Consider the following 23,553-nt stretch of genomic DNA (forward strand, 5'->3'; position numbering starts at 1 on the left):
TTTCTCTTTTTCTTAAAAAAAAAAAAAAAAAAAAAGCAGAAATCAAGATTACAGTGAGGCCCTTACAATGGAAGTGAATGGGGCCACATTTTTGAGGGTTTAAAGACAGAAATGTGACGCTTATAATTTTATAAAAGTACTTGCATTAATTCTTCTGTTAAACCTGGTGTATTACTTGAACTGTAAAGTTGTTTCAAATTGTCATTTTTAGGGTTTTAGTGTTTGTTGACATTACATCGTCAAGGTAACGAAGTTGTAAAATTGTCTATAACTTTACACAGAAACGCTTGTTTTATCACAATAATGTCACACTTGCATGCTTATTGTTTATGTCTTGTGGCTAGATTTTTGAAACAGTGAGTATTTTAACATTAAAAAAAATTGGCCCCCATTCACATCCATTGTAAGTGCCTCACTGCAACTCAGATTTGTGCTTTTTTTTTTTTTTAAAGAAAAAAAAGAGGAACGGGTCAAAACAAATGTGTGTGGTAATCAGCATTATGCAACAAATGCTGTCGATTGAGCTTAAATTGTGTTGAACCCGGAACATCCCTTTAAGTACTTTTAAATATCTGTAGTCTACTGTATAGTGTTTTACTACAAATCAATAGAATATTAAAATCATTTACAAGTACATTTATCATGGTATTGAGTCTGATTGTCTTATAGCTAATGTGCAATAATGGCATTATCGCCACACCACAAAAAAGCCCAGTTTGTAGCCCACAAATATAAAAGAAATACTATGTAATACAGTTTAAGTTTGTTTATTTACTGTACATACACTAAAGGAACTTGAGCACAGGAGCCTTGATGTTTCTATTTCAATCTATGTACTATTACATTCCCTGACATAACCATGATATGATAAAATGGAATATTTACTGGGGCACAAGAAGAAATACAATTAAAGATCATATGGAGAAGGGGAGAAATAGATTTCATATTTCATTGAAGGGCAACTGAGAGGAAATGTACAGAACCAAAGTGACAAACAGGAAATTAAACTGAACGATTATTCATCTCCTAAAACGTATATTCTTAAAGACCAGCATTAACAAAGACAGTATGAAAATAGTATACAGATATGGGCAGATAAGTAAATGTGTGAGAGACCACTGTGTATTGTTAACAGTGGAAGATTTAGGAATGGGCGACATGGGCAAACGCCTGGGGCGGCATATTGCTATAATGTATATCATCAATTCTTTATAATCTAAATGTATTATATGCTTTCAGTTTGTTCTGAGGGGCTGTCTGAACGAAGGGTGTCAACTAATACGTTCCCGGAAGAACAGTCATACATGTTTTTTTACATAGTATATGTGTGGTGCAATAGGTTGAGTTTCAACCTATCGATGAATGCTTTTAGGTCTGTTAGGCCTATTCTAAAAGGATGCAGGTGTGTGTCCAGGTCACTTGTGTTTCCTCTGGGAGTGCAAGTTAGAGTCATCAAACAGTGGGTTTTTCACCTCCATCTCTCCAGTCTACAGAGAAAACAAAAGAGTGAAAGAAAATGAGTTTTATAGTTCTGGTTTTCCAGACAATATGAACACGAATAGATCACCCAAAAATGAGAATCATCTCATCATTTACTCACCCTCATGCCATCCCAGATGTGTATGACTTTCTTTCTTCTGATGAAAACTAAGATTTTTAGAAGAATATCTCAGTTCATCACAATATAAGTGAATGGTGACCAAAACTTTGAAGCACCAAAAAGCAAATAAAGGCAGCATAATAGAAATCCAAAAGACTTCAGTGTTTTAACTCATGTTTTCTGAAGCGATCCAATTGGGTTTGAGTGAGAACAGACCAAAATGTAACTCATTTTTCACTGTACATCTTGACCGCAGTCTCTAGGCAAGATTTTACATTCGATTACACATCCTGAAATCAAGATCGCCAAGGAGACTGCTGATGTCTAGATTTATAGTGTAAAAAGTGTTGCATTTTAGTCTGTTCTCACCCAAAATAGTTTGAATCGCTTAAGAAAACGGACTGAACCACTGGAGTCTTATTGGTTACCTTTATGTGCTTTTTGGAGCTTCAAAGTTTTGGTCACCATTCACTTGCATTGTGAGAACCTACAGAGCTGAGATATTCTTCTAAGAAATCTTAGTTTGTGTTCTAAAGAAAGAAAGTCATACACATTTGGGATGGCATGGGGAAACTGGTTCTACATCTATAAACCACATAGATGCATCTTATAAAAACCTGAGACGGCCAGTTTATTTATAAATTAGGTGAAAAAAGGAAGGGAGTGTTGGGGGGTGAGGTTACACAGTAAAGTATTGCTGTGTACGCACCGGTGCCAAGCCAGGGCACTCATACACAGTGAAATCACCCTCTTCAGTCTCTTCGTCTGATGTGGCCCCAGACTCTGAGACTTTAGGTTCGGCATTTTTCCTGCATTCAAAATAAAAGATAACAACATTAGACACACAAATGTCTATATTTGCTATCAGAACACATTTTGTGATACTTATGCAAAAAGTAGTAAAAGTATCACTCAAAGACACATCTTTCATAGCACTACAGTCACTTGAGACCAGAAGGTTCACATCTGAAATTTGACTTAGTAAAGTCCGTAACATGCACAGAGCGTATGTTTATTGCTTGTGCATACATGTGCAAGTATGTTAGTGTGATAATAAAAAATAGAAGCCAATATGAGGGAAGGAAATGAGTCAAGGAACAGTATATATTTGTATCTTCATATTCTTAGCCAACAACATCTTACAAAAGTACATTTTGTAACAATAAAATGTACAAATAATGTTGATGGAAATAACCAGGACAGTTAGCAAAGGGAACATAACTCCCGTAATAATTATTTTTCTACTCAAGTAATATATAGATAAGCATTGTTCTTACTTCTCCATTGAAAGCATCTGATGTTTCTTATGCTGATAGTGATACATCTGAGCACTGTGAGCTAGTGTTTTATCCCCAGACTAAAACAAAGAAAGAGAACAAGTATGCAAAAGAGAGCGAGAGAGAGAGCGAGAGAGAGAGAGATAGCATAAGAGTCAGACTCCTTGTCTCTAGAAGAGTGGAGTCTAATACACACTCCACACTCTCTCACACACTCTCACACACACACCTCTCTCTTTTATATTACATTACATTAAAAGAAGTGTAATGGTTATTTTTATGTTGGTCATATTTGACACATATTTGAGAGTTGCTTACAGAGGTATGGCTATTATTGGGACCCGCTGCATGAGACGTAGGGTAATCGACCTTCTGAGCCAAATTAGTTTCTCTCTGTAACCTGCAAGAGGCAAAAAACCCAAACTTATAGGAAACATGAGAGATAGACATTTAGAATAGACATTAGTTTAGATAGACATTTAAGAAAAATATATCCATTTTTTCACCATACCAATTAATTTCTAACAGGAGGCTCAGGACCTCAACATAATGCGAATATGCGAAAATGTCTTTCATTATCCCGAGGGGGCTGACTTTACATTATCCCACTTTTACACAGCTTATTACCATATAAATAAATGTCCATTAAATAATGAAGTTTAAAATATTATCACATGAAAAGGGACAGCAGGACAATGGTCAGTAATACAGTTTAGTGCTCACTGTACAAAAACAACTGAATGCAGTATGCCACGATTAACCAATCAGAAGCAAGTATTCCAGAGAGCTGTGAAATAATTGTATACATTGAGATTGAAATCTCATATTACTTCTAAATAAGAAAGCAGATTTTTCTTACCTGACCCAGCAGACAGCAACGAGGATGATAGCTATGGTTCCCATTATAACGCATAAAGATATCATCACTGCTCCAAGTGAAACCAACACAATGAGAAGAGAGAGAAGGACACAGACAGGAGAAACTATGAGGAGGGCAGTTAAGAGGAATTTGGTGCATTATCAAAACAAGCCCCTTCATTCTGAGGCTGGACAACCCATCTCACTTCTGCAGGGTTTTGGGGGGGATGCACTTATGGGGCTTTTCCACTGCACGGTACAACTCGACTCTGCTTGCTTTTTGTGGGTTTTCCACTGTGGATAGTACCAGTTACCTTTTTTTAGTACCACCTCGGCCGAGGATCCAAGCGAGCAGAGCTGATACTAAATGTGACGTCAAAATCCTGCTGATCACTGATTGGTCAGGGAGATTCGTCACTACCAGTGTCACTGGACATCCGACATGCGACATCAACCTGCTAGTTTTAAAGTTAGCAACAGCGATAGCAGTATCATTTGTTCATGCGACTTTCTAATTGTGAAAAAAGAAATGGCTGTGTGCAAAACCACACCGTGTTCAATAAACAAGGTGCAGATGGTCCACTCGTTAGCGATGAGCGAAGTGAAAAACTCTCTCAGGATGTGTCACAGCTGTTGGCCACACACGGCTACAACCGGACCAAACAACAGTGTAGGGAAAAGTATATTTGTGACTACAGAACCATCAAGGAAAAGTGGAAGTGGTTCGACCAAATGGATGCTATCTAAACCAGCGAGCAATTGGAGGGAGGGTGCCTGGACTCAGCCATGATGGAGGATGGTACGTTTTGTTACGTTAACTCTATTCTCTGCTCGAAAGCTTCACTTTATTTAGTTGACCAGTTACTGTAAGCTTGCTTCTAAAACAACCAGGCCAATTTAACTGTTACACTTGTGTAAAATCACCATGCAACAACTGCTTTATGCAGCACAATGAGCTAGTAGCTAACAGCTAGCAGTCACGTTATTGTTTTGGTCAGTTTGTGTCGTGTTTAAGATGATGTCACAACAGTAGAGGCTGTGCAACTGTGACGATCAGCCTATAATCCCACCCGCGTTGAGGTGGCACTAAACTGCAGTAGAAATGCAAGCTCAGAAAAGTAAAGTGAGTAGAGTTGAGGCGAGTCGAACCGTAACGTGCAGTGGAAAATTGCCATTATAAGCACTTTAATGAGTACAACATGACCACGGAGCATCTAAATTGGTTCGATACTGGCCAGAGAGGCTAACAGTGTCCTTAGATTTGAGCACAAGCTAATTTTGAATGATAAAACATCATGTAATAAGCCTGCTGTTATGATGGCACCTTTGTGGGGGATGCGAGCCAGGAAATTACACTTAAATACAATGACCTTAAAATTTGTGCTTGCAAAGAGAACAGTGGAAATCCTGATCAAAGAATAATGATGTAAACACATAATGATGGTAAATTAATTTGAACATCTGTGTTCACCCAAAAAAAACAAAACAAAAAGAGCAGAACACAACCCTTTTATGAGCAAGCATGAGATTGCTGTGTGTTTAATGGCAGTGAGAAAGTCAAGCGAATGTGGTACCACAATTTTGCTTAATGAATTTCCATGACCTTTCCAGTCTTGTGCGATTACTGGATAAGGATTTTAACAAATCATTTTATTACTTCTGGGGCGGATTTCCATTTGTATGTCAGGTACCATGTCAACATTCACAAAGAGCAATATATAGCCAATGAAATGTTTTAAAGCAGAGCATAAATAGAAAAATGCATGTCTACTACAGAAATTCTCATTACGTTCTAACTATTTAACATTACAGATCCTTTACAGATGTCAATTACAAATAGATATATAAATAAAATCTGTTTTTGCATGCAGAACCCTATTACTCCTTTGATCCATTCTTTGAGATGTGAAAGAAACAGAGGGTGGAATAAGACATGAAGGCTATTTTAGTGCTATAATAATAGCTGATCTAATTATCTGGCAATCAGTGTCACCATCCATCAGTACAATCAAAGTCAACAGGGAGTATTGGGTAAATCTGCTAATGACATATTTAAAGATGTTCTAACGAGTTCTAAGAGATGTTGTTTAATCAATACAATTTTAGTTCTAAAGATGTGATCCTCTGAAGAAACGATACATACAGACTAGCAGGCTGTCTCTGGAGGGGTGGGAGTTAACAATCGGCCCACGACGGTTGGATGAGTCTGTGTGTAGTTTGGGGTTCTGATGTGTTGGTGTTGAAGGGCCACTGGTTGTTGGTTTTAAAGTCGTGGTGTGAGACATACTCTTCTGCCTTGATTCTGACGTTTGCGAAGAAGACTGTGAGGGAGAACCTAAGGGGTAGAGAATGAGAAAATTAAACAAATCTGACAAAAATCTGACAATCTGTCAAAGAGTAAACTTATCTGTGGACAAGGTGTAGCCAGGAAATTACTTTTGAGTGGGCATCAATAAAAATGGATGGGACAAATTTAGGCCCATTTTGTTGTTTATCAAATTTTCCTGAACAACAGAGAAACGGCGCATTCTGCAACTGTACTTTCACTCTTTCAGAAATCAGAATTTATGCATTTTTAAAACAATTATATAATTACATATTTGAAGTCAATGAATAATCTCTAATATTCTGGGACTGGGTCTAATTTCGGTAGACCCAGTCCCATCCCAGCCCACCCTTGGCAACTGTCTTCTTTATTTTGAGGTGCACTAATAATGTTGACGTCCACATAAGATCCATATTTGCAACAGGAGTGGTGGTGGCGTAGTGGGCTAAAGCACTAAACTGGTAAGCAGAAGGTTGTCGGTTCGATCTCCACAGCCACCACCATTGTGTCCTTGAGCAAGGCACTTACCTCCAGGTTGCTCCGGGGGGATTATCCCCGTAATAAGGGCTCTGTAATTCGCTTTGGATAAAAGCGTCTGCAAAATGCATAAATGTAAATGCAACATATTCCACCTTTTCCCTCAAGCCCAAAGTATAATTCGGTTTTGACCTGAATGCTTAGCATCTGCTTATAGTTGAAAAGTAGCCATTCAAAGTATACTTAATTTGACTGTGAACGCATACACAGGAAGTTGGCTCCTGCGCGCTACGACTACTATGATACACTGGGCTATTTTTCTTTTGGAGATTACACCCATAAAGATGTCTTTATATTCCTTCAAACTTGAGTTTTACAAATGCAAGTATCTCCAGACCTCCTCACACACGCTCTCTTGACATGCACATCCACTGTTGTTGTTTCCACCTTCGTCTCCTGATGTTTAGCGGCGATTACATCTTCTAGAGCTTCTTCATGACAGCAACAGCTCAATTGTGAGTGTTGCCACCCTGTGGAACCACTAATTGGTGCATTCCAGGTGCATGCTGTGCATTCAGTGTACACGCAGTTTGAAAAATCGGGGGAAATTTGCATCACTTGTCCTCTAGTAAGACACCTACTGTTCAGCATCAGACCGTATATATATATATATATATATATATATATATATATATATATATATATATATATATATATATATAGTTGCTTCCCTAATGTTACTTTTCTTTGTTCTTGCTTTTAGAGCTTTTCACTGTGTGCAGATTCACTGTCTGTGAGCTGCAAATACTTTAGTAATATGCACTGTTATATTTCATGTCGCTGAAGCACACTAAATTCAAACTGAAACTGAAATTAGCAGACAGAGATGAGTGAGTGAGGATTGAATCATGACCTCTATAACCGCTATACTGCCATGTTAACCATCACCACACTGATATTATAAGCAGATAATGCAAACCTGGCTGCTTGACATCTGACATTTGCTGCTTGGCAATAACAGAGGACAGATAGTCGATTTCTTCATCAACGTCAGGAAGAGACAACTCTTTACCTGAGGAAACAAAGCCAGAATTTGAAAGGGTTATGATATTATTGCAAAAGAGTGATGGTATTACATGGGGGGTTATGGCCATTGATGCCGATATCTAGAAATCATGGTGGCCGGTGGCTAATATTATGCCAATATACTATAGTATAGTACATAATAAAGTTTATGAAATGTTGACATGAAATGACCACATATTTTACACTACAATAACACAAAACCTTCTTCATCTTCCTCTTCTTTTGGCTGCTCCTGTTAGGGGTCGCCACAGCGGACCATCCGTGATCTGCATATTTATTTGGCAGAGGTTTTACACCTGATGCCCTTCCTGACGCAACCCCCAATGGCTGAGGGACTCTCACAGCAATTACACAAAATATTATTCAAAAATATTTGAAACCAAAAATCTGCATTATCCAATAACATGATTGATGATTTTGCAACTAACACTAACTGGAATGGCCCACTTGTGTTAATCAGCAAATCAAGCATCGTTATCGGCCGATACACATGATCTAAAATTCCCAACTATCATACACTACTCCTTGATAAGTTTTTTTTTTTTTATCCTCTTTTCTCCCAATTTGGAATACCCAATACCCACTACTTAGGTTACTCACAACTTACCATGTGCCCCATTGAGAGCGAGAACCCCTAATCGTGACCACGAGGAGGTTACCCCATGTGACTCTTCCCTCCCTAGCAACAGAGCTAATTTGGTTGCTTAGGAGACCTGGCTGGAGTCACTCAGCACACCATGGATTCGAACTCAGGACTCCAGGGGTGATAGTCAGCATCAATACTCACTGAGCTACCCAGGCCCCACAACTCTTTGATACTTAAAACATACCAAGGAATTACCATGATACTGTACATGTCCAACAACCAAGACATCACCATTGTAACATGTCCTAAAAACATGATACTACCATGGTACGTTTTTGTTAGTGTATTACTGGTATTCAATGTTTGGTCTTGTGACCCAGCAGCAAATGGGAATATTCATGAAAATTCAAACATATTAATATAGAAATTCAACGAGACTTTAAACGTGATACATTGGGCAGTGTGTGTGTGTCCTGAGAAAATGAGAGTGTGCCAGGGTGTTGTTTGTTTGACATGCTCTAAAAAGAAAACAAAGGCAGCACATGGTTTAATGGTACAGTTGGCCAGACAGTTAGCTGCATTCCAAGACAATGGAAGATCTTCCCCTTGGTAACCAGCCTGAGTGTGTGTGTGTGTGTGTGTGTGTGTGTGTGTGTGTGTGTGTTTGTGTGCATTTGTGCATGTGTGGCCAATGAGAAGGGGTGTGTGATCTCTCATTACCATTAGAGTTTTGATTCATTGAAAGAACGGATTCATGGAAAAGAATCAAAAGTTCATTGGCATTTGGCAATTGAGCTTTAAAGTTAACATGAAATGGAATTCACAAACTATTTTACATCCAAAATAAATTTCTTGATTAAAGAAAATTTGATCAAAACCCTTGTGATATTTATAATTGTGATTAATTTTATATTGCCAAAAATGATAATTATCTCTCTCTCTCTAGATAGATAGATATATTGTAAATATCGCTCATCCCTAGTTTAATATTTTTTTTTAACAAATGATATAAAACATCAAATATATATGTTTGTTATTTGTCAATTCTGTCACTTTAAATAATGTCTTCCTCATGTCATCCCAGATGTGAATGACTTTCTATCTACTGCTGAACGGAAACAAAGGTTTTTAGAAGAATATCTCAGCTCTGCAATACAATGCAAGTGAATGGTGGCCAAAACTTTGAAGCTCCAGACAGCACATAAAGGCAGCATTAGAGTTAACCACTCTAATGGTTGAACTGATGAGCGGACATGTAAAAGTGTGCTTTACACAAAGTGAGTGTTCAGTACAGCTTGACTGAGGAGACCGATGTACATCAGTTATTCCAGTGGTTAAATCCATGTCTCTTAAGCAATCCAATCAGTTTTGGGTGAGAACTGACCAAAATATAACACATTTTTCACTGTACCATAGCAGTCTCAGGGCACAATCATGATTTTAAGTTTTATTACACTTTTTTGTGCTTGACATGCCCAGAGTGCTAGATGGCGATAGGAAGTGTAAACAAGCTTGAAATCATGATCGACAAGGAGACTGCTGATGTCAAGATTCATAGTGAAAATGGAGTTACATTTTGGTCTGTTCTCATCCAGAATTGATTGACTAAAACACTGAAGCCGTATGGATTACTTTTATGCTGCCTTTATGTGCTTTTTGTAGCTTCAAAGTTTTTGTCACCATTCAATTGCATTGTATGGACCTACAGAGCTGAAATGCTCTTCTAATAATCTTTGTTTGTGTTCTGCAGAAGAAAGTCAGTCATACATATCTGGGATGGCATGAGGGTGAGTAAATGATGAGACTTTTCATTTTTGGCTGATCTATTCCTTTAAGTCTTTAGCCCTGTATCAACACTAAAGTGGCAACAGACCTAAGCTACTGGGATAGCAAAAGTATATTGTCATGGTGTATTTAGGCTACAGAGGATTGGCCATCTGCCTCCTGGAAAAAGCCTGATGTGATGCAACAGCACATATCACTGTCTGCTTTGTTATAGGCTGAACACCCCCCACAGTCCAGGTTGTGTGTCCTCAACAGCAGGTGTCAAAGAAGGCGGGTCAAACCATCTGTACTTTTTAAGGGGGGTTGATGGAACTGATGAGCGGACATGTAAAAGTGTGCTTTACACAAAGTGAGTGTTCAGTACAGCTTGACTGAGGAGACCGATGTACATCAGTTGCATCCAACCTTAACCAACGCATCTCACGACACCTGAATTCTGTTCAAATCGTGAAGCGGTGTCTAGCTTTTTTTTAGAACAAGTGTGTTCGGTCTCAAAGTCCTCAAATAAGACTCTCAATGTACAAGTAAATCACACTAGTGTTCAACCATTTAAAATGCTACTTCATCTGTACACTATGACCATATAAAGTCATTTGATTTCCTAATCTTTTGAATAATTTGAGTCATTCTTTACTGTTATGAAATGAGTGCATGAAAGAGAGAGAATCTTATATCACTCCACCATATCAAAACTTAATTAGTGACATAATTATTACTTGTTTTAGGAAGTTGAACAAACCCTTCAACCCATTTTATGCATACATTGGTCACAAAATTTGATCTGATCATTAAATAAGTCACAAAAATAAATAACACACAGCTACAACAGCAACAGATCTCGCATCAAAAACCCCATTATTCCTCCAGCTATTTTTGAAATAGTAACTACAGAATCTAATAATTTACAGTACATCCATTTCAATGCTGATAATATTATGATAATGTTATTAACATGGGGAATTTTACTTGTGTAAAATGTAAAATGATATTATGAATTAGTTTATTAGTTAGAGCAGGGGCTTTCAAAACCACATCAGTGGATTCGTCGATCTGGGCTGTGCCTGATGCTGTCTAACACTTGCTCCTTCACATCCTGTGCCAAGTCAGAGATGCGCCGCCCCACTATGTTGTCAGAGAGTGGAATAGGATCAAGCTTAGAAGCTGCTGCCTCTCCTACCATCAAGGAACAAATATCTTTGTCTGTGGGCAGAATCAATGTCTCTCCGATGTTATGTGCTTTGTCCACCTTGTATATACAGCACAACATGATATGCTTACATTTGTAAATTCACAGTATGCCCACCTCATCAGACACTAGGACACCACTGGGATAGATACAACAACATTCAGGACTAACCTTTGGTCGTTAAAATGAGATTTGGACATGATTATGCTACCATCTAGTGGTGACTTCAATCACATCAAGGGCCAGTTGAAGTCATTAAAAAACATTTTTTTAACCACTCCACAAATTTCATATTAGAAACTATAGTTTTGGCAAGTCTACTTTGTGCATGACACAAATCATTTTTACAACAATTGTTTCACTTTAAATTGACTACATCACAATTCCAGTGGGTCAGAAGTTTACATACAATAAGTTAACTGTGCCTTTAAGCAGCTTGCAAAATTGTCAAGCCTAATGGCAATTGGCTTATTAGCTTCTGATAGGCTAATTGGCTAATTCATGACAATTGGAGGTATATCTGTGGATGTTTTTTAAGGCCTACCTTCAAATTCAAGTGTCTCATTTATTTGACAGCCAAGACCTCATAAAAAAAATTGTGGACCTCCACAAGTCTGGTTGATCCTTGGGAGGAATTTCCAAACACCTACTACATTCATCTATACAAACATCATGAGCCCACACAGCCATCATACCACTCAGGAAGGAGATGCATTCTGTCTCCTAGATATGAACATAGTTTGGTGCGAAAAGTGCAAATGAATCCCAGAAAAACAGCAAAGAACCTCGTGAAAATGCTGGAGGAAATAAGTAGACATGTATCTATATCCACAGTAAAACTAGTCCTATATCAACATAACCTGAAAGGCTTGTCAACAAGGAAAAGGCCACTGCACCAAAACCACCATAAAAAAGCCAGACTACAGTTTGCAAGTGCACATCGGTACAAATATATTTTGGAGAAATTTCCTCTGGTCTGATGAAACAAAATGGCCATAATGACCATTGTTATGATTGGAGGAAAAAGGGTGAGGCTTGCAAGCCGAAGAACACCATCCCAACTGTGAAGCATGGGGGTGGCAGCATCATGTTGTGGGAGTGCTTTGCTGCAAAAGGGACTGGTGCACTTCAAAAAATAGATGGCATCAAACAAAATTGCTTAAGGACAACAGTCAAGGTTTTGAAGTGGCCATCACAAAGCCCTGACCTCAATCGGATAGAAAACTTATGGGCAGAACTGAAAAAGCATGTGCGAGCAAGGAGGCCCACAAACCTGACTCAGTTACACCAGTTCTGTCTGGAGGAATGGACCAAAATTCCAGCAACTTAATGTGAGAAGCTTCTGGAAGGCTACCCAAAACATTTAACCCAAGTTTAACAATTTAAAGGCAATGCTACCAAATAATAACAAAGTGAATGTAAACTTATAACACACTGGGAATATGATGGCTGAAATAAATCACTCTCTCTACTATTATTCTGACTATTATTCTATTATTTAACATTATTAATATAAAGTAGTGATCCTTACTGACAAGAGACAAGGAATGTTTTCCACGATTAAGGTGTATGCAAACTTCTGACCTCAACTGCATATATATATATTTTTCAAACAGGGGTCTCTGGCATGGTAGGCGGGCATGCTAACAAGGAGGCTAGAGGCTAAAGGCTACAGCCTCTAGCATCAACCGCTAATTTGCCTCCTGTGGCCAGGGGAGTGAGGATTACACAATGCACAGCACATACCAGCTGGCTACCATTACATATACATATATATAAACAATACAATAACACATCAAACCATAAAAAAGTAACCGATTAGAAGTAACACCGATACATGTGAAAGCTAGCTTTAACCCCTATTCAATACCGTCAGACCATTACAGTTATTATGATGATTTGTTGGTGTTTAAATCGGGCAGGTGTTTATTGACTGATGTCTTGGTCTCTGGCATCTCTTTTGCACTGGATTCACATCCAGTCAGATATGAGAATGAGACCGCTGACCTAGAAAGATGGATGATGATTAGTGTGAGGCTCTCCGGTTTCACGGACAGCTATTAAATACACCTCACAACCTCTTCTCCCACATTGGCTCTTGACCAATCTAACCCAAATTCAAGGGCTGGAAAATTCAGGCAAGGCTTTCAAGAGTATTATTACAATGTTAAAAACTCTATACAAACTAACTTTGAAAAAAAATCCATATTCATTTTACTGTTCTCAGTTTTCAGTCAGTCTGTTTACTGTCATTTTCTCTTGCTTCATACTAGAATTAATCCTTGCCTTAATGTGTGCCATTGTGCTTTTGATTATGTTCCCTTGTTCACTTGTTTACAAGAGCAATAACACACACACACACACATACATACATATACATATATATATATATATATATATATATATATATACTATATGATGAAAGTGAAAATGTTCTTATGAAAGGTAGAATTCACAAAAATTAAACAAAACCTCTGCTTGAGAAAACACAAATTTGCACAATTGGACTTTTGACAATAAATAGTTACAGAGATATTGCCCTTGTGACAACCTACCTGAGTGACAACTAGCCCAAGTCTCCCTTAAATTTAAATGGTCAACACCAGACACACAGTAATAATACTAAAAGATAATGAGAATTTAGATGGTATAAATACAGCGCTTTCCCATTGAACAATATATACAAAAATGTTTTAAATAAATAGAACATTTACAATTAGAGTCTATGTATGTACAAGTATTTTGCCAAAAGATGGACAGATTAAGCAGCAGGTTATTTCTTAGTGTACAACACCCAAAAAAATGAACAATGTTATTCACCCATAACAACAGTACCACAAAGAGACTCAAGGTGCAAGAATGTTTGCTCAGTAAAGTTTTTAACAACAAGTTCCACCTTAGTCTAACATGCACAATCACACTAATAGCAAACTTTGAAGTGTCCTTTAAAGGAATAGCTTACCTAAAAATATAAATTATTTCATTACTTACTTACCCTTGTAAGTAATGTTGTTCCGAAACCCAAATGACAGTATTGAACACAAAAGGAGATGTTAGGCGGAATGTTATCCTTCATCACTATTCACTTTCATTGTATCTTTTTCTTTCTCTCCATACAATGTAAGTGAATGGTGACTGAGGCGAACATTCTGCAAATCATCTCCAACATTGACTTTCTTTTTTCAACCAGGTAAAGTTATCTAGCTGGCTAACAAAGTTGAGGTTTTGTTTAAATTGCAAGAATGATTTGTGTTAGTCTTGAAAGTATTAGAAACATATCAAACAAGTGGGTTGAAAATTATAAACATTTCAAAGTATGCCATCACATTCCAGCAAAAAAGATGTTATATTATAACTGCAGTATTTCCAGCTATTATTGCAAATGATTTTACTTATTTGTTTTTTATTACTTGTAACCTAACGTATAATGAAAAATATAAATATATTCCTTGCTGGCACATATAAAATATACTGTACATTCTTAAAATAAAATCGAAATGATCAGTATTCAAATATTGTATAATTCATCAGGAATCAGAGGAAATCTGGGCATGACAGGTAAAAGAACTGAATAAATATTTTAAAAGGGATTGTTTACCCAAAATGCTAATTAGGTCATCATTTAATCACCCTCATGCTATCCCGGATGTGAATGACTTACTTTCTTCAGCAGAACACAAATATTTTTATGGAAGAATATCTCAGCTCTGTAGGTCCTCACAATGCAAGCTAATGGTGACCAGAACTCAGAAGGTCCAAAAAATTCAATTAAAGTAATTCACAAGTCTCCAGTGGATAAAACCATGTCTTCAGAAGAGATATAATTGTGAGTGAGAAATAGAACAATATTTAAGTCCTTTTTTTACTATGATTTTCCACATTTGACCAGCCCTGACCAGTAGGTGGCTGAATGTGAAAGTACCTTCAACTCCACAACTTAGAAGTGAAAGTGTAGATATACAGTTAAAAAAAGGAGTTAAATATTGATCTGTTTCTCACACACACCTAGCATATCACTTCAGAATATAAGGAGTTAACCACTGGAGTCTTATGATTACTTTTATTCTGCTTTTTGGGCCTTCAAATTGCTGGTCACCATTCACTTGCATTGTGAGGACCAACAGAGCTGAAATATATATTTTTAAAATCATTGTTTGTTTTTTTGCAGAGGAAAGAAAGTCATTCACATCTGGGGTGACATGAGGGTGAGAAAATTCACAGTTTGGTTGAACTAACCCTTTAAGCAAAATGACAGCCTCAGTCACCATTCACTGTCATTGCATCTTTTTTCCATACCATTAAAACGAATGGTGACTGAGGCTGTCATTCTCCCTCAAATCTTCTTTTGTGGTCACAGAAAAAAGAAAGTCATACGAGTTTGGAACAACATGAGAGTGAGTTCTGGTTGAACTCTCCCTTTAGTAGTAGTAAAAAAAAAAAAAAAGAGGAGATGAGATGCATCAAAATGAGAAAATGCGATATGAAGAACTTCTTTCCCCTGAAAAAGCAAGACTCGCCATATTGCAATATTGCAATGGATTAGAAAAGATTGATTCCTTTTGCTAGGCAGTGCACACATGGAATTACATTAAACCCAAGGATGCATATGCAGACAGATGTGTGCATGCTTCCACTCCAACTGATTAAACTCAGTCATGTGCCTTTGCCACGAGGAGAGAGGGAGAGGAAGAGATGAGAGCAGAAGTACGGGCCAGCTGACTAGAGGATCTGCGTCTAGGCCATCGACATCATTATCATCATGTCCGCTTTCATGATGGCATTAGTCACTGGCAGAAGTCCACGTTTCACCTGACTCACAGTATGCCGATGCGAAGAAACAAAGCACAGCGCCACACCAGAAAATAAAAACAAAAGTGACACTGCAACCAGTAGGATCATCACTCATAATGCTTATTTAAACAATGACATGGCATCAACCTGCGAGGAGAATCTGTGAATCTAAGTTTTGGTTTTGAGAGAATCTGTATGTGGGTTTTTTGTTGTACTTAATAAAGTGGGTGAGACAAGTCTTCATACCATGGAGGTAGTGTTGGGGGTGGTGTCTCCTGTGAGCAACACAATGTCCCACTTCATCTTCCTCCAATGGGGAGAGGCAAGGGCCACAGTGGGAGGAGCCAGGCTTGCAGAAGAGGCGCCCCATTCGAGCACAGTCTATGTGGTCTGGACACTTGTGTGCTGGGAGGGAAAAAAAGGTTTGAAATTACACTTTTGAAAGAATAAAAGAGAGCAGGATTTAAAGATATACTCACATACTTTCGTACGAATCTATCAGTATAAAAGGGATTGAAACCCTGAACCATTAGACCAAAAACACTGTTTAAGTAAATACTAATATGCAGATGTGAGTGCTTTAAATGCTAGAATGTAACGCATGTTTGTGTTGTTCTGCCTACTGAAGTGTTTTCTTCACTGTATAAACTGTGCGTTGCTCATACAGCTGAAATTTCAATTACTGCCCTCTGGAGTGAACAGGTGGTACTACAAGCTTGCATTTCTCAGGAATCTTCCTTATTACGGTCCGGGGGCATCGCGATTAATTTTACAAAAACACGTAAAAAAAAAATAATCGCACTGAATTAACGTGTTAAATGACTTTTGATCGGTTTCTCACCCATACCTATTATATTGTTTCTTAATGTATGGATTTAACCACTGAAGTCTTATGGATTACTTCTATGTTTCCTTTAAGTTAGGGAAAATGACATAAAAACACATCACAGATGCCCTCAATAGAGCTTAACTTTCATTGAACATTATTTGAAGCCAAAGACATGCTTTTTATGCGTGGAACGATAATTGAAGTACCCAATGACATCAACACGCCTGAATGACTCAGATCAGTGGCTCATTCTTCAATTATTTTGGGGTTCATCAAGGTTTATTCAGGCTATTGAGTCCATAATCATAGTCACTATGTGTATCTCTCTTCTATTATATTTTCTCCTATGTGGTTGTCTCTGCATCTTTTGAAAATCCGACAATTTTTATTCCAATTCTCTCGGCGGAGGATACAGAAGGAAATTGGGTCAGCAGCAACATCATAAGCACTTAAAGGAATCATACAGGTTCAATACAAGTTAAGCTCAACTAAAAACATTTGAGGCATAATGTTTATTACCACAAAAAGTAATAATTACCACCAAAAAATATTTTTATATCAGTTAAAGTCACTTATAATAGAAGTGAATGAGGCGAGTCCATAAATGTTAAAAATGCACACCGTTTCAGAAGTATAGCCAAAAGATTATAAACATTGTACATGTAAACCAGATTTGAATGTGATAAAACTGCTTACAAGTCTTAGCAGTAAAAAGTTACATCCAATGTTACAAATTGTTGTCATGATGACATAACGCTGGTAAACCCTATAATCGAAGACAGTATAGAGATCGAGTCTGTGCTCTGATTCCCTGATCTTGCTTCTGGGTAATTCAACTATTATTATTTTAATTTATATTTTATGTTGAAAAAAAAAGTTGAAATCAAGACTTGATATAGCATATAGCTTATAGAGATGCATATAGATGTATATGGTTTCACTTAACCCTGGCGCTCTTGTTAGGTCTGTTTTGAAATGTTCATATCATCATAAAAATAGGCTAATTAATGGGATTTTTACTTCCAAAATGTACTGCTGTGCTCCATACACAATGTTTACTCAATTTCTGCAGTCAGGAATAAGTGTTTCAGTATCCTGGGATAACTGATTTGCTTTCTGTTTCTTCTACATAATTTGGTTGACATCACCAAAATGACACATAATGGTCCACCAAATGCGTATGAACTGTCATTACAACAATCATCTTTCCTCTGTGTCCCGAACAACTCATCCATCATGGAGATACTTAAATGCTTAAATAACACTGCGACTGTGTCAATAGATCTTATATGATAAACTTGTGTACTTTGTTCCATAACTACATATGCACACACAATTGGATTCTGGTCTGTTGTGTAATAAGAACATACTTTCAAGTTCAGAGTTACATTAATACTTTTCTTTGCTTTTAAGTGTCACATCTGTTATTCAAATGTGTCACTGAGTGTAACGCGTTTCCAGGCACCAATACTTTTTAAAAAGTGTTATGAAATTATAAGTGCTCTGTCAATGCAAATTTTATAGTTACTAAGGTCAGAACAGGAACTCACTGCTTATCACTATAATTGTAGAGCTCCATTCCTTCATTAGTCTTCATAAAACTGTACCAGATTGCTAAATCTGGATAAGTCATGTAAACTGAGACTAACTGACTCATGAAGTGTGAGTGTGTGTGAATGCGTATATGTGGGAGACTCACGTTCCTCAAAACATCCCGCTGGGCCGCCCACCTCCAGCTGATCATGAACATTAATTTACACAACCGTCCACATGCTCAAGCTGCGATTGCAAACCAGGAGGGACTTTGGATGCAACGGGCATCACGTTTGCTTCTCATGCTGCAGCAAATATCTCCTGGAGAACTTCAGTTTTACAGATTAATCAGTGCCGATATTTGCTTTTTGGAAATATGGATTATCTGCAAAAATCAAAGCTGACGATCACTGTCTGTCTCCGTCATAGTAGGCAAAGACTGCAATCTTTTTTTTTTACCATTCTATATATCGTTTTAAAAACTATCGGCTGAATAATTGGCTATTGGGTACTTTGAACTATTTATTTGGCAGATGTTTTTATCAGAAGTGGCATTCAACTAATAGCTTGCAGCAGTTTGAGCATTTTCTAGGAATTAAACCAATTATCTTCTCTGGTTATTGAAATCTGTTCTACCATTTGAAATTTAGGAACTGTGAGGGGCCTGGGTAGCTCAGAGATTATTGACAATGACTACCACCCCTGGAGTCGGGAGTTGGAATTCAGGGCGTGCTGAGTGACTCCAGCTAGGTCTCCTAAGCAACCAAATTGTCCCAGTTGCTAGGGAGGGTAGAGTCACTTGGGGTTACCTCATTGTGGTCGCGATTAGTGTGGCGCGTATTAAGTTGTGCATGGATTGCGGAGAGTAGCAAGAGCCTCCACATGCAGAGTCTCCGTGGTGTCATGCACAACGAGCCACATGATAAGATGCATGGATTGACTGTCTCAGAAGCGGAGGCAACTGAGACTTTTCCTCCGCCACCCGAATTGAGGTAACCGTGCCACCATGAGGACCTACTTAGTAGTGGGAATTGCCATTTAAAATTGGGAGAAAAGGGGATAAACATAATAATAAAAAAAATAATACAAATACAGGAACTACTTGCTTTCTTTGTGTTTAGCTAATGCCTTTATCTAATGTGTCTCAAACTTTTGGCTAGGGTTAAGTGCCAGTTAATGAATCGCCCGTTGCAGGATTCAAACCTGCAACCGTTTGGTTACAAGACCAGATCTTTAACAACATCAGTTCTTGCGTAGTCTCTTACCCTGATTAGCACCCCTATTCATCCTCTTTGGTTCCACGTTTAGTTGAAGAGACTATGTCTGGAACTGTAGGAGATGCTTTGATCTGCACATCCATGACATAACACTGATCAAAGTCAAACCTGACAGACCACTCATAATTGTATTTCATCTCTGCAAAATCATACATCATCAGATATGCATAGGAAAATTACAGACTTAGTAGATCTTAAAAAATAAAAGGCAATTGTACTAGTCAAAGGGTCTAGGGGCCAGGCAAAAAATTAAAAGTGGTCAGATTTCCACTTGGCGTCCTATTAAAGGGGAAAAAAAATATAATAAAAAGACTTACATTGAAGGAGAAAATAGAGCCAGGTCAAGCATTAGACACTACATAGCCACATGATAATAACCACTCAGAACACCTTAGTAACTGCATAATAACACCCTAAAAACCACCTACAATATCCTAGCATCACAATGGCATGTTTTGAATGGCCAAGCACCATTCAGCATTCTTCAGGAAAAAAATACAAATATGTGACATTATCGAACATCAATGACGCATTGATTCTGAAAGAATGCGTATGTGAAAGAACCACATCAGTTAAAACATTTAAATACATTTTTAAAAACGCTGTGCCAACATTTTTGTTGTTCATGCTATGGATACCTCTGAAATAAAAAATTAAACTGGTTGTAGACAGCTTGTTCTGGCCTTTTTTGTTTCATATAACATCTGGTGAGACTGTACAAGCTCCTTGAAATGCCAAAAACATGAAGAGGTTAGATCTGCCTCATGAGACTGTGAGAAAACAGATTTGTCAAAACAAGAAAATGGCATGCAATTACATAACACATATCAGCATATCATAAAGCTGAATGAAAATTAATATTCTAAACATCTGTTCCTGGCCCATAAATCATTAATCAAGTCATGAGCAGGACGGAAGACAACATCAGCACAGAATTACAGCACTCTAAAATAGGGACACACGTGGTATATACAATGGCCATTTACTTCGGTAGGATACGAATCAAGAGTGGTGACAAATCATGCTGACAGATGCACTCTTCAAAATCATCACCCAAGAGGGTATCAAGGCACTATTTTCATGTTACGTACACTATGCAAGCTATATTAATTATTGGGGGTTAAATTGATTCAAGTGTGTACCACCCGCAAACAGACGGCTTGGTCAAATGGTTTAATCAGACCCTGAAAAACATGATTAGTAAGTTTGTGCACGAAGATACTCTGAATTGGGATAAGTGGCTCGAACCCCTGTCATTAGCAGTGAGAGATGTCCCGCAAGCCTCCATGGGATTTTCCTCATTCAAATTATTGTACGGTCATAAGCCTCGTGGCGCATTAGACATCATGAGGGAAAATTGGAAGGAGGGACCTTCAAACAGTAAAAATGAAATTCAATACATTCTTGACCTGAGAGCAAAACTCCACACATTGGGGCGACTGTCACAGGAGAATTTGATACAGGCTCATGAATGTCAGTCCCAGTATCAGTATAACAGGGGAGTGCGACTACAGGAATTTACACAGGGAGATAAAGTCCTTGTATTGCTACCCACATCAAGCTCTAAATTACTTGTGAAGTGGTAAGTGCTCTTTGAGGCCACACGGTGAGATTGATTATGAGGTTAAACAAACAGATAGAGGCAGAGCAAGTAAAATTTACCACCTCAATCTCCTAAAAGCATGGAGAGAGGCGGTCCCTGTGACTTTGGCAATGGTGGTTCCAGAGGGGAAGGAGCTCGGGCCAGAGGTGTACTTAAAAACCACCGATCGAGTCACCCGTCACAAGACACAGAGGTTGCCAGGTTGCAAAGAGAATTATCGGACTTGTCTTCCCAGTCGTACAAATCTCATAGAGCACCATAGCGAAACCAACCTAGGTCTAGTGGTACGCAGTCGTCCTAACCAATTACCCGAACACAAAAAAAAGTGGTTTGGAAAGAATTAAAGGTCCTGCTAGATATGGGGTTAATAGAACAATCCCACAGTTCTGTGTGGATTATAGAAAAGTCAATCCGGTGTCTAAATTTAATGCATACCCGATGCCTCGGATTGATGAACTGCTCGATCAGTTTTATTCGCTTTTATTCAACACTAGATATGACAAAGGGAAATTGGCAGATCCTCTTAACTTCCATGTCCCGTGAAAAATAGTATTTTCCACACAGTTCGGTTTACACCAATTTGTCACCCTTTCTTTCGGTTTGTTTGGGGCCCCGGCTATATTTCAGTGACTCATGGACAGAATCCTTAGGCCGCATCTAGATGACATCATCATCGTGTGGGGCACCAGATCCAGTCCAGTGGACGGAGCTGTGTCAGCAGGCGATCACGCGGGTGATAGCTGCAGTTTGCGGTGGGCCATTTTTATAGTCTCCTTTTCGAATTACAGACAGGTTTGTCAGAAAGGGAGTTGGGAGCCATGTTGTCCCAGGAGGTCGATGGGAGAGGAGCGCCCAGTCCTGTACATCAGACGAAAGCACTCAGTGACAGAGTTGAGGTACAGCACCATTGAGAAGGAATGTTTGGTTATAAAGTGGGTGGTCCTTACCCTTCGGTAAGGTACCCTTTGGTATCTAGCTCTTCAGCCATTTAAGTTCGAGGTGGTCCACAGACCGGGGACGCAGATGGCTGTCGCTGACTTCCACTCTATAAATGGGGGGGGTGCAGGCAGAATGGCTCCGTGGACTGAGTCTGGCGATAGGATATGTGGAGGTGGGGGTGTGGTTGATCGACGATTTGTGAATGGAGTGCGAGATCGGGAGATGAGAGCGGTAAGGAGTCCCACCTGTGGGTGTTATCTCTAACAGCTGCTTGTGATATCAGTGAGAGCAGAGAGGGATAAAAAGGGGCATTCAAGACTAAGAGGGGAGAGAGAATGACACATAAAGTTGGCTGGGTGTGTGTGCCTGTGCTGAAAAGCCATTAGTGTGTGCATTGCAATAAAATAGTGTGTGAAATAAAAACTAACATGGATTCTTTAACCAGCTCCCACATCCTCCTTATCAAGAGAGTTAAGAACCTTGTCACACACAGAATGACTGATAGTGGTTGGTTGTATGTTCATTTGAATACTTCAGTTCTACAGCTATAAAATATTGATTGGGAATTGTACAACACCTTTACCAGAGAAGACCTCTGAATAGAGAAACAAAAAGACGTAAACGAAACAAAAAGACGTTTTACGTTTACGAAAGACGTAAACGTAAAACAAAATGCTCCTGAATAACAAATCCAGGGGCAATTATTGCCCCTTAATGGAAAATGTATAAAACTGGACTGAGCACAAAATAGGCTGGTTGATGGTACAGCAGGCTGAGTTTCAAGTGTCCGAGTGTCTCTTCTAGTCTGCCTGGCTCAGATACTAATTATCATTAACACAAACCCTATAATGACACACATCCTCATTAGTTACTAAAGTGTATGGGAAATGAGATACCAGATTTATGACCACATTTTTCAATAGCCATATTAAGACAACTGAATCAGAGAAAGCTTTTTAATTAAAACTACCCTTCTGGGACAGCAAGTATATCTTCCATACTGTGCAGTACAGAATGAACTTGCAAAAGATCTGGCTGATCTCACTGTACCTTCCACAATCAAGTTGGCAATCTGAGTGTGTACTTAGTGTGGGAAAACTTAAGCATGGTTGTTTGTTGAGTGTTACAGAACACCCAAGGGTGTGTTTGGTTTTTGGTGTGCATATTTAAACATGTATGCCATGTTTGGTTGCTTCTTAACCATGTAAGAAGGACAAGCTTTGAGCAAGCACAGCAGCATAGCCTTGCCTGGCAGAATAGCCAATAGTAGAGTACAAAAGTCAAGTTCCCCAAAGTAAAAATCCCATGAATTTTCTCCATGGAGAAATACATTTTTAACAATAATGTATAACCTTTCAAGACAAACCTACCGTAAGTTTTAAGGTTTTTAAGCAATGATA

The 23,553-nt window shown here is 38.4% G+C and overlaps 1 protein-coding gene across 1 annotated transcript in view; it reads right to left on the reverse strand.

Annotated features, from left to right (window-relative positions):
- Positions 1-426: 426 nt before the first annotated feature.
- LOC127625223 (neural proliferation differentiation and control protein 1-like) overlaps positions 427-23,553 on the reverse strand; it is a 29,420-nt gene continuing 6,293 nt past the window's right edge. Inside the window, exons 2-9 of the mRNA XM_052100381.1 lie at positions 16,219-16,377; positions 7,518-7,610; positions 5,879-6,070; positions 3,737-3,803; positions 3,196-3,277; positions 2,878-2,957; positions 2,310-2,409; positions 427-1,487 (exon numbers count right to left, since the gene is read on the reverse strand). Of these exons, the coding sequence (XP_051956341.1) occupies positions 1,416-1,487; positions 2,310-2,409; positions 2,878-2,957; positions 3,196-3,277; positions 3,737-3,803; positions 5,879-6,070; positions 7,518-7,610; positions 16,219-16,377 (845 nt within the window). The 3' untranslated portion in view covers positions 427-1,415. The remainder of the gene's footprint in view (positions 1,488-2,309; positions 2,410-2,877; positions 2,958-3,195; positions 3,278-3,736; positions 3,804-5,878; positions 6,071-7,517; positions 7,611-16,218; positions 16,378-23,553) is intronic.

This window comes from Xyrauchen texanus, chromosome 31 (genome assembly GCF_025860055.1).
Source record: "Xyrauchen texanus isolate HMW12.3.18 chromosome 31, RBS_HiC_50CHRs, whole genome shotgun sequence".
In the NCBI taxonomy this organism is placed as follows: Eukaryota; Metazoa; Chordata; class Actinopteri; order Cypriniformes; family Catostomidae; genus Xyrauchen; species Xyrauchen texanus.